This window comes from Callorhinus ursinus, unplaced genomic scaffold (genome assembly GCF_003265705.2).
Source record: "Callorhinus ursinus isolate GAN/ISIS: 27379988/994484 unplaced genomic scaffold, GSC_fseal_2.0 scaffold79, whole genome shotgun sequence".
Classification (NCBI taxonomy): domain Eukaryota; kingdom Metazoa; phylum Chordata; class Mammalia; order Carnivora; family Otariidae; genus Callorhinus; species Callorhinus ursinus.
Window position 1 is genome coordinate 4,155,544 of NW_027397141.1, and position 12,543 is coordinate 4,168,086.

Here is a 12,543-nt window from a genome sequence, read left to right on the forward strand (position 1 = left end):
CGACTGACCGAGCGTCCCCTTGCAGGAGGCCCTTCCTCTCAGCATCTTAATTTCCTGCCTAGAAAGGGCTGCACTTAGCGCCCGTAACGACTGGCCGTGCGTACTCCACGAAATCATCTATGAGAACAGGCCATGCTCCTACGGGAAAGCAAACACATGGATATTTTAAGAAATCAACAGTTTAGAGTAATATTTTTGTATTCAGAGCATTCTTCTCACAATGTCTGTATTGCAAGAACTCAACTGAGTTTTCCAGCCTGTTTCTCTGAAGGAATTGGCCAGTGAAACCCATTTCTCCGGCTCTGGCCAGACCCGCTCGTGTGGACATGGCCTCTAATGACAGGGCAGGCGGGCCTGGCTGGCTGCAGGGCCCCCTGCCCTCCCTGCGGAACACAGCTTCCTGGCTACCCAGCGCCCTTCCTTTTCTCCCTGGGGCCTTTCCCCTCCAGCCTAGGCCACCCCCACACTCCCAAGCGGCCCGGACCACCCAAGAACCTGGGACACCCCCCGCCGGCCAGACACACACTCACTGTTAAGTGGCTGGCTCCTTCTCCCTGGACGGACAAGCCGTGTCTCGCCGCCGTAGCTAAGCTCCCAGGAGCGGGGCCTGTCTAGGGTCAACTACCCACCCATTCACTCACACCCTGCTCCATGCTCAGTGCAGAGGACACACACAGATATGCACGCCAGGGCGGTGAGCCTTCACTTTCCAGCGCCAAGAGCAGGGAGGTGAGGAGCTGCCCCAGAGGGTGGCCTCCAGGCTGGGCACGGAGGAAGCACACGGCGGGCGGGCCGAGACGGAGCCTCCTTCCCTACCGTGGCCCAGCGCCCAGGGTGGCAGGCACGTAAATGATCCCTGAACGGCTGGCCTGAGATAGCTGGGGGGAGGGACCACAGATATGTGACTATGTTTACGTCAAGCACCAGCTGGAATCTTCAGGCCGACATCAGTAGCATGACGGGGGGGGGGGGGGCCCACACAGGATCGTGTACTTGGGGCGGCGGTTCCCAAACACCTCTCTGCATGGCCACCTGGGAAATGCTTTAGTTTAGGGGACACTCTCCTCTGAATTGAAGCTACATCTTGAAGCCCTATTTCTCTTTCGTGCAGTTGACAGACACACTAAAGGGGTAACTATTATTACGGCCATTACCCCCACTGCCCTGAGGGGGCGGCCCAGAGTCGGCTGGAGCTGGTCAGCACCGTCCTGTGCCCCGGGGCAGAGAGAGGCAGCCTGCATGTCAGCGTTTCTGGCCACCATCTGAAGCACCAGGACTTCCCGTACCTTCTTCGTCATAGTTAGACATATCATCTGCAATCATATTTCCAAAATCTAGCAGAAGGTTCCAAGTGTCCCTTGGGATTGATCTTTTGTGATGCTCCTAATACATAAGAGAAAAAAACCCACCAGACTTGAGAAACAGACGTGACCTCCAGCGTCCCACTGTCTAGTTGGCTCAGTCTGCAATCTGATGCAGACTAAGAACCACCACTCACACTGCTGGACATTAGGAACAGTAAGAGGCTTCCAGATAAATCTTAGGAGCTGCACAGTGTCAACATATAAATATGGAAAAGTAGACTTATTTAAAAAACAGAATAAACATTTAAAATACCAAGATTATAATCTGTTTCAAATACAAGGGCAGCACTTCAAATCTCTACCTAACCCCCACTGATTCAGACACAATGCAGGACGAACAGGCAAACTGCATTTGGACACAATTTATTTCTCTCTATACTAGGATGGGGTGATGGTCTAAAAACACGTGATTCAATACTTGAGATCTACCAAACAGGTGGAGAACACCGCATGTCTGTGCTGGGATGCACCGCCTCGCGGAAGGTTCCACCCCGCAGTCCTGGCGGCCACGGTCCTCTGCTGCCCTCCCCGCCTAGCACAGTGCACCCTCAAGGGACCATGCACCACGCTCACCCTGTCCTTGTGCATTTATCTAAAGCTACCCCAGGACATGCAGCAGCTTTCTCCCGCTCAACAGTGGGCCTGGACTCAGCTGTGGTCACTGCGTCTGGGAGCGTTCTACTGACTTTTTACCCACTCTCCTGTTTAGGGCTCTGCGGGGGGGTTCCCAAGGTGCTGCTGTGAGGGTGCTGTCCCATCTCTGGGAACGTCTGCAACTGAGGTCGCCGGCCCCAAACTACTAAGTGGTGGAGCAGAGGAAATGTGATGGGCGTCTCAGCTCTCCCACGCCGCTTCAAAGAGGCCCCTACACACACGGGCCCCCCGAGGAAGGACGGGCGTCAGCCAGGCTGGGGTCTGTGCCGTGAGAAGTCACGCCCCCTCACACGTTCACGGAGGGAGCGACACAGTGGGCCTGGGCACACCGACATCATGTGACTGTTCTGCAGCGAGACCCCATGCTCCACACGCTTCACACTGTGACACCTGCTCCCTGACTCACAGCAAGGAGGAGCCGCCCCACCACGAAGGCCCAGCACCACTCAGAGGCCCGTCGCTGGCACGGACAGACTCTTCCAAGGGGCCAACTAAGCCCTCCTTTTTCCTTCTGAACATCGTAAACACGTTTAAAAGTGTGTCACTATGAGCGCGCGGGACACCGGTTACAATCCACAGTCTGGGGCCAGAATCAACGTCCAGGACGTGTGCGACCGGTGCTTTCTTCAGGAATTTCAAGTTTCTCAGAGGAAGCACAGAATTAGTTTGAGTTCCTCAGAAAAGGTAGTGGATGGATGACGGCCCAGGTCTGCAGGGCATCTGAACGTCTAGCTGGGGGTTCTGTGTGTGGCTCCCTGAGCTGCTTTGGACATTGGCCTCGGGACGGCCCTGCTTAGAGCTCCATGGCTGTGGCACTGTGCATGGCGGTGTGGCCGTGTGGTCACCGTAAGGAACCCCGACGACCCACCGCCCATACGGAACACCTTGGTCAGATAACATAGCCTCATAATCTGCTGACCCCATCACACTGGGCACACACAGCAAAAGCCGGAGGACACTTACCAGTAAGAAGGTGTTCCAAAGATCTAAAAATTTAAACCTTCCAGATAATACTAAATTCCAGTATGCAACAGCCATTTCTAAATCTGGCAAAAAAGAGAGAAAGAGCAGTTAATAAATCCCAATTTCTTTTTCCACTGCCCCAAACGTGACCACTTACTAGCACACTGATAGTCACTTAAATCAATAAAACTCAGCACTCTTACCCAAGAGTTAGATGAAGCCTAACCCTTACACAGGTGTTCCTGAAATTGTGTGTAATCTAATCTTGTAACTCTGGGGATCTATGCATTTGTGATTCAGACATGTAAAGGATTATCCCCTCATTAACATCAGTGTTGCAGACTCTCGTTTTCATATGCGTTGGGTTTTCTTCAAACCTGACTGAACCAATCTGGATACAGTTTGTGCATATCATTTATTATCAGTGCTTTCCAAGTGGACCTGCCATTTGCTACCATGGGAGCGGAAAGAGTCAGACTCAGCCACACATGCACTATAAGGGCTCCACATTTCTCAAGACCATGGCTAGAGAGAGAACGTCCACTGACAGAAGGACACTTAGAATCTAGACTGGGTATTTGTCAGAGTCAACATCCTCCATCTTCCCTGACACAGACCCTCGCTGCAGGGCCAGGGGGGACGATGATGTCTTATGGAATGGGGTCGCTGAGTTTTAGGACTGCACAGGAATACTCTCCTAAGCCATAATTTTTGGAATACTGACCCATTCTTTGCTTACTGTAAGTTTAATATCTATTTCTTTCTGTATGCTTGACATAGCAAGTATACTAAGAGGCTGAGCTGAGTTTGCTTGTTAAAACTGACAACTTTTAATCACGTGCTTTAATCCCAACTGCTCACCACTTTCAGACAGTAAAAGAACAGCTATAATAAAACAATTTCCTAATTACATGTTTACACAAATGTCAGGATGGGCTAACATGAAAAATAAGACATTACCTAAATTCTTCAGGTAACAGATTCTTTTAAATGCAAAATATCCAATTAACCACTTTTCAGAAAATTTTCATCTAATTCTTGGTTGGTCCCACTTGGACAAATGATTAAAGTAGCTCTGTAGGGGCGCCTGGCTGGCTCAGTCGGTAGAGCATTAAACTCTTGATCTCAGGGTTGTGAGTTTGAGCCCCATGTGGGATGCAGAGGTTACTTAAATAAAACTTAAAAAAAAATAGAGAGCTGTAACCTGAGATTTCCAGGAAAACTGCATAAGCAAAGCAAAGTATGAGTAGCACCAACTTTAAATAAAATGCCTATATTCCCCTTGTTTAAATTCTGTTACAGACTTTCTCAGTCTTAAATACGCTGGAGTCTTAATGAGAAAGAGACGGTCAGGAAGTCTGCAGGACTGACCATATGGGACGTGGCTAACCCTCGCCTGCCGCGCGCGCAGTCTAATGCAGAGAGAAGCATCTTGTCTCATTAAGTCTACATCCTTGTGACTTCAAAGGAACATTAACTGAGATCTACACTCAACTCAGCTTCAAGGTGACAAGTCCCACATGGAGAAATGGGGGTGAACCTGGGGAGGAAAGAGGAATCAAGTTGTATGGCAGACATTTAATCTAGGTATTTTGGGGTTAGTCTGGTCCTACAAACCTTTCTTCCAAGTTCCTGATTCGCATGTTTGTGACTAAAAGTAAAAGTACACGTTTTCCATATTTAGTATTATCTGTGTAAAAATGTTTAACATGGTCTTCATGGACTTAGCCATTGTAAGATAACAACAGTAAAAACACCCCAAATGACAGAACTTGGAGCAGGAACAGTAGCTCCCCGAGCATCTTCCAAAAGAGGATGACAGCTGCCCTCCGGTGACCTCCGGGAAGTCTTACCTCCTGAGGAGGAAACGCTCAGAGGAAGGGGTTACTTGTTACAATTGGTTTCTGAAGCTCCACTTACAATTACATAATGAAGATGTCCCTGCTGTCAAAAAACGATTTGGGGGCAGATATAAAAATTAGCTAATTATCATGAAACTTTACTTCCTCGAAAGTCAAGATTTCTCAAAACCAGCTGATTCTAGATTCCAGCCGGTATGAAACAACGCGACTTTTCTTACGTTAGAACAAAGTCACGTGACTTTAATCACCTTCTCTATTACAGTGACCATCAGTTAAAGACAGGCCAAAGAATAATCACCCAGAACACAATACAATCCACAGAATTCTAACACATACATATAAACAGACACACAAACTGGAAGGAAATGAAGAAAAAATCTTTTTTTCTTGATCAAGCTTTTTGACAGCTATCCACGTTTTTATCTAGGAACTATAAGAACACCTGTACCAATCTCTTTATATTTAATCCTCCAGGGCGCCTGGGTGGCTCGGATGGTTGAGCGTCTGCCTTCAGCTCAGGTCATGATCCCGGAGTCCCGGGATCGAGTCCCACATCGGGCTCCCTGCTCAGCGGGGAGTCTGCTTCTCCCTCTCCCTCTGCTTGTGCTCTCTCACCCTCTGTCAAATAAATAAAATCTTTAAAAAAAATTCTATATTTAATCCTTCAGGAGACAGACCACGTAATATGCTTTGTAAATTGTAAAAGCAATTGTTCTGCTTTGGGTATGTAATCCTAAAATTATTCATCTGGCTTTATTTTTTTTAAACCCTTCAAAAATCTTCTAAATGGAGGTAATGTACTTGAATAATCTGATTTCCTGAAGAGGTTGTTGCTTCCTGGCAGTTCCCTGTCCTTTCTGGTGTCCTTCCCTATAGGTGTCCTTCCCCGCAGGTGTCCTTCCCCGCAGGTGTCCGTCCTCACAGGTGTCCGTCCCCACAGGTGTCCGTCCCCGCAGGTGTCCTTCCCCGCAGGTGTCCGTCCCCGCAGGTGTCCTTCCCCGCAGGTGTCCGTCCCCACAGGTGTCCGTCCCCGCAGGTGTCCTTCCCCACAGGTGTCCGTCCTCACAGGTGTCCGTCCCCGCAGGTGTCCGTCCCCACAGGTGTCCTTCCCCACAGGTGTCCTTCCCCACAGGTGTCCGTCCCCACAGGTGTCCCCACAGGTGTCCGTCCCCACAGGTGTCCGTCCCCGCAGGTGTCCGTCCTCACAGGTGTCCTTCCCCGCAGGTGTCCCCACAGGTGTCCGTCCCCACAGGTGTCCCCACAGGTGTCCGTCCCCACAGGTGTCCTTCCCCACCAGGTGTCCGTCCCCACAGGTGTCCCCACAGGTGTCCGTCCCCACAGGTGTCCTTCCCCACCAGGTGTCCGTCCCCACAGGTGTCCTTCCCCACAGGTGTCCTTCCCCACAGGTGTCCGTCCCCACAGGTGTCCCCACAGGTGTCCGTCCCCACAGGTGTCCGTCCCCGCAGGTGTCCGTCCTCACAGGTGTCCTTCCCCGCAGGTGTCCCCACAGGTGTCCGTCCTCACAGGTGTCCGTCCCCGCAGGTGTCCGTCCCCACAGGTTCCAGCAGACAGGCCTGAGACACTCATCCCTTCTCAGGAAAGGGGACACAGGTGAGAGTGGAGATCTCACGTCTTTGCCGACCGATGCAGAGGCCGATCTATCTAAAGCAGAGGCTAAATGTATTAGGTTTGTATTGCAAACATCTTCCAAAAACACTCCTTACCCTCACACTGAGTCTCCTTGAAATATTCATGGAGAAAGAAAATAGATTTATAGACTGTAAATCAGGTACTTAATTTAGATTCTAACTGACAACCTCCTGGAAATGGCTTGGAATTACAACCGCACTTGAGTGGGCGAGTTCTCGCTGAAGCCGGAGATAAGCAGGCCCACCCCCCCCCGCTCCCCCCCCCATCTTTTCCCCCCCCCCCCCCCCCCTGCCCCTGCCCCTGCACCCCACTCCACCGCCTGTCCCACCCCCTCCCCACCCCTGTCTGACCCCTGCCCCCCTGCCCTGCCCCTGCAGGTGTCCCACCCCCACCCTTCCCCTCCTGGAGCTGGTGTGCAGGTCAGGAGACAATTCCGTGCCAGTGCTGGAACAGGAGAGCTATGGGCTGAGCTCTGCCTAAATCCCTGACCCGAAGGATCCTGAGGAATAGAAAACGATCGCTGTTTGAAGCCACTACACTTTGAGGTACTTTGTGATAAAGTGTGTCTGGGATGCAACCTGAGAACTCTCAAGCTCCCAGGTGATGCCGATTTGCTGGTCTGCAGACCTCCCTGTGCAAGGACCTAAGATAAACAGTCACGTTGAAAAAATTCCTTACTACTTTTCCACCCCTGGCAAGGTGACTTGGCAATCATAAGACAGATGTTCTCACGAGCAATACCTACGCATGAAGGCTGAATGAAGTCTAAGTCTTCAACCACTTTCCTTTGAACATCAAAAGGGAAGAATCCCATACATTGCAAAATATCAATAGATATAAGTAAACATTTCTAACAGAAGCTTAATTTTCCGAAACTATACTGAAGATCCTAAAGTACAGAATGAAGCAGACAGAAAGGGTCACCATTTCACAGTAAAGAGTAACTGCTGTTGTTTTGAAATTTGGGTCAAACTCATTATCACTTTGAAAAAATGAAGTAAAATAAGGACCTAAGAATTAAGCTGCGCAAAATAAAGCATTACCTAAACTTTCCTTTTAAAGTACAATAATTAGCTCAGACCTGAATTAGCCAAATTTTAGGAAAGCATGGAAGGCACCATTTCTTGCTCAGGTGAGTATTACTTAGGGAAAAGCAGGAAACAGAAGTTAGAAGAAGAAAAGCAGCATAAGAATACTACCCCACAACAGAAACGGCACCTGTCCTCCCCAACCGAGGGGTCTTCTTACAGATGCCCACGAGCACAGAGCGAGCCCACCCAGCCCCCTTCAGTGCTGTGTGTCAGTCTCTAGAAAAGCCTGGTACTGCTGTCTTGACACTCATGGCAGGCACCGGTCAGTCACAGGCTTTAATTTCTAAGGACTATTTTGCCTCAGCCTCTTAGAAAGGAATCGAATGGAACAGAGAAGATGATAAAGCAAAAGTTTTCATTCCACAAGTAAGAAATCAGCTCATAAAAGAATAGTCTTGGGCATACCTATTAGGGCTATCATGAAAAAGGGAAAAACCCCACATGAAAACCCCCAGGAAGTAACAGGTGCCAGCGAGGACGTGCAGACAGCCCAGCTCTGCTCTGCTGGCAACAGGTCAAGTGGGCAGCCGCCGTGGAGACAGCATGGTTGTTCCTCGGGAAACTCAACACAGACGTACTACACTGCCCAGCAAGTCCACATTTGGGAGTAAGCCCAAGGAACCGAGGAGCAGGGGCTCAAGCAGACGTGTGATGAGCCATGTTCACAGCAGCATTCCTCACGACAGCTAAAGCTGGGAGCGACCCCAGTGTCCGCCATGGACAAATGTGTGAACAACGTGCGGCGCGCGCACCGCGCTACGGGGGTATCATTCAGCCTCAAAAAGGAAGGAGGCTGACACGACACAGCCGGATGAGCCTCGGGGACACTGGGGTAGGAGGGCGCGCGCTGCACGTTACCTGCGGGCGTCAGCTGCACAGACTGGGCGGGGCAGCGGGTGTCACCGGTGGGGGGGCCCAGTTCTCAGGCCAAGAAGGTTCTGGAGATGGGTGGGGGCAGTGGCTGGACAACAGAGGGGATGCTGCTGGTTCCACTGAGCTGCCCACTTAAAACAGAGTGCAAAGAAAAAGGAAGGAAAGAAGAAAAGCAGAGGAGAGGGACAACAGGCTGGGGAGGAGCCCCCAGGGCCCTCGTGAGGATTCAGGACTAGCAGTCCTGTGCTTCAGCCCCTCCTTTCTGTCCCCACCTTGTTTTAAAGAGAGGGAGGGGTGAGGAGGGGCAGAGGGAGAGGGAGAAGCTCAAGCAGGCTCCACACCCAGCACGGCGCCAGATCGAGGGCTCGACCCCGCAACCCTGAGACCAAACCTGAGCCGAAATCAAGAGTAGAATCTCAACCCCCTGAGCCACCCAGGCGCCCCTACTTTCCGTCCCTTAAACAAGCGACTGATGACAAGGAAAGTTCCTGGGCATTTGGAGGGGTTCTGGAAATGTGGGAGAGGAATCATGGTTTTTTTTTTTTTTTAAGATTTTATTTATTTATTTGACAGAGACACAGCGAGAGAGGGAACACACACAGGGGGAGCGGGAGAGGGAGAGGCAGGCTTCCCGCCGAGCAGGGAGCCCGACGCGGGGCTCGATCCCAGGACCCTGGGACCATGACCTGAGCCGAAGGCAGACGCTTAACCGACTGAGCCACCCAGGCGCCCCGGAAGCATGGTTTTTAAATTTCTGTGAATCTTCACATAAAAACAGAAAAAGTACCTGAACAGCATAACCCAAACCAACGGCAGCATTTATAGTGCCGTCCAGGCAGGAGAGGACAACCCACCAGCAGCCACTCGCCCTGTGAGGCTGTGGGGGTCAGAGCAGCACGGGGTCTCTGGCGGATGGGACAACGGGGGCCTTGGGGCCACAGCAGGTCCTCACCACAGAGCCTGGCCAGGACAAGGGGAGAAGACCCTGAACTGGGCCGCTGGTGACCAGCAGGAGGTGGGTGCAGGGACCTGCCCCAAGTGGGTCCCCACGCATCCCAGGACCCACCTGCCAGGCACCTCCTAAACAGGGCCTCACCACACAGGCAGTGGGGAGTGGGCGGCAAGGACACCAGAGACCGGAAGACAAAAGCAGGGAGAGTGACAGAGGCGGGAAACCTTAGGAAGCAAACTTCCTTGGTGGGCACAACACGCACATGCATACACACACGGGTACCCACAGGCAGGCCAGTCCCCACACACAGGGGAGCTAACTGAGGAAAGCTGCCCCGAACCAGCCTCGTAGAAGCTCAAGAAAGTAATTTCACAGAAAAATGAGTGAGCAGGCGCCTGGGTGGCTCAGTTGGTTGGGCGACTGCCTTCGGCGCAGGTCATGGTCCTGGAGTCCCGGGATCGAGTCCCGCATCGGGCTCCCTGCTCAGTGGAGAGTCTGCTTCTCCCTCTGGCCCTCCCCCCTCTCATGTGCTCTCTCTCTCTCATTCTCTCTCTCTCAAATAAATAAAAAATCTTTAAAAAAAATGACCAAGCAAAAACCATGATACTTTAAGAAAAAACGATAATGCAGACTGTCACCCCAGGAAAGCAAGACCTTCCGTGTCAAACAGGCGAAGAGATCAAGAAATGACAAGAGACGGGGAGAACAGCACACACACAACAGAGAGACTCGGAGGAGAGGACGAAGCTCAGGAACCAGAAACGGAAGAAACTGGTTCAGAAACAGCTAAGTTAAAAGGAGGACCCAGCAAAGGGGCCCGACAGACAGCAGCCTGCGCGGAGGAGGCGGACAGGGGAGGCAGCTCTTTGGCGAGGAGCTGCGGGGGCTGCAGAGGAAGGGCACGTCTGGAGGAGGAAGGAGAGCTGGGGCGGGGTGAGAGCCCTCCTGGAGGAAGACCAGGCAGGGTTTGGGCGAGGGCACTGGTCCTGCAGGGCCAGCACTCAGGCACCGTCAGCAACAACCACCGGGCCTCGGGCAGGAAGGAAAACAATCCTGGGGCGTCCTGGGCAGTCAGAGTCTCGTCAGAGGACTGATCCGCAGGTGGGGCCAGAAGAGAGTAGGAGGACGCGCATAAGACATTCAAGGACGGGAGCACTTGAGCCAAGACCTGATGCCCAGGACTGCTTGAGCACGCAGGGCCGGGGCCTGCCAGCAGATGCACGTGGAGGACGGTGGCACCGGCTCCCGGTCCAGCGGCACAGCCCCAGCTGCACCAGTCAGTGTGCGCCGCGAACACGCAGACCGCTGGTCAGAAAGAGCATGTAACCTTTAAAAACAATCTTTAGCATGTACATAGGTGGCAGAAGAAAAGAAATATGGTTGTCATACAGAAAACCTTAAGTTAAAAAAAGTCCTGCGGTCCTGCATTTGAATGAGAAGCACTAGCATGAAGCTGTGTTTACCGAAGAATCTAGAAATAGAGGCCAAGTCGGTATTCACGAGCACTGCAACTGGCGGCATTCTGGTCAGTAAAAGAAACCAGGGCCCCCTGCAGAAATGGCCAGCCTCAGGTCTGAGGCAGGAAACGAGGATGATGAGCCCCGAGCAGCCTGTCCTGGCGGATAGGGAGGCAACAGCCACACACTCCCGGATCACATCAAGGACGCCAGGGCCGACCCGCAAGAGCTCCCCCTGCTCCCCCAGCCACAGGCGGAATAATTATCTCTGAGCTTCAGCTGAAACCTTCACCTGTGATTCAGTCCATGAGTTCACAATGATGTGACAAAAATACACGCTGATGGATCGAAAGGATGCCAGGCAGTCTGTTATCTTAACACGGGAGAAAGGCACAGAAGCAAACGTTTATCCTGCCGTCCCTAGATGAGCTGCAGCCGCTGGGAGCGAGGCATCTCCTTGTGAAGAGTCTTCTACGTAATACATGAAAGAACCACAGAGTTGGCCACGGCGGGTGGACAGATGTGGGCAGTGAGCCGCATAAGCAGCGGTGAGTGTCCCAAACAAAAGATGGCCAGAGGCGAGGTCTGATCCAGACAGCCCTCACTGCCTAGTCTCCCTGAAGGCTGGAAGGTGAGTGTGCGTTGACCCGGGACACCCCCAGGGGCACACCAGCACCACCGGGCAGCGGACTGGCCACCTTAGGGGTGTCACGGAGCCAGTAACATTTTACTCGTTTTTCTTAGTTGTCCTAACATAATTAAAATAAAAACACTCCTCAATCTGTTAAATAAACCCGAGGCTGGCAGTCCAGGCCCTGTTAGCCCAGATGGAGGGCGGGTGATTTAGGAAGGGACCTGGGACCCCCGACCCTCCCATACGCCTGTCCCTCTTCTCAGATGGCCCCTCTGAGGGCCATGCACACCTCAGAAGCTGCCCCCGTACACCACGCTGCCTCCCCTGGCAGGCTCCTGACCCTGCCACAGTGGAAACGGCAGTGAAGATGGAATTCCTCCAGGTGGGTAAGTCTGTACCGCTGAGAACGGAGCTGCGATGTATCACACAAAAAGAAAGCGGAGGTGGAAAGTGTCCTCAGACAGCCAGTTCATGGGCTGGTGTCATCAAGACAGCACCAAACACAAAAGGATGCTCCAGCCAACCATTACAGTGACCTTGACCAAAGTCACACCCTTTCCTACCTAAGGTGACACTCTAGCCTTGTAATCTGGCTTAAGACTGTGTGACCACCAGGTGACCTGTCCTCAGGGCACGCTGTGGCCACTCTGAGAGAGCAAGAAAGCTTCTCCCATCCATACAAGGAACAAATGATGCGGCACGTCACTCTCAAGGGCGCGAACCCTGACATGACCACATGAAGCAGACCAGAGGAATCACCACGGTTTTGGTTGGTTGTTGCTTTTAAAAAATGAGGTGAAGGCATTTGCACAGAAACAGAACTGTGACTATTTTAGGAGTTTAAAAATTGTGATATATTTTGCTCATACAACATATAAGCATAGTATGAAACAAGGAAATTGAGACTAACAAACTACAAGATGTGAGCAAACTGGGAAGTACCTTCGCCCAGAAGCTGTTGAAAGGTGGGTCCTGAAGGTCCTGGGAACGTGGAGACCACAGACTAGTCCAGACAAGCACAGAGCACAGGGCAGCGCCCCCCC

General features: G+C 52.0%; 1 protein-coding gene across 8 annotated transcripts in view; it reads right to left on the minus strand.

Annotated features, from left to right (window-relative positions):
- The window catches only part of DCUN1D2 (defective in cullin neddylation 1 domain containing 2), a 31,308-nt gene continuing 18,765 nt past the window's right edge, over positions 1–12,543 (minus strand). For all 8 annotated transcript variants that reach the window (XM_073887457.1, XM_025874564.2, XM_073887453.1 and 5 more), the window contains 3 exons: positions 2,982–3,064; positions 1,287–1,383; positions 1–138 (listed from right to left, as the gene is read on the minus strand). In XM_073887457.1, the coding sequence (XP_073743558.1) occupies positions 59–138; positions 1,287–1,383; positions 2,982–3,064 (260 nt within the window). In that variant the 3' untranslated portion in view covers positions 1–58. The remainder of the gene's footprint in view (positions 139–1,286; positions 1,384–2,981; positions 3,065–12,543) is intronic.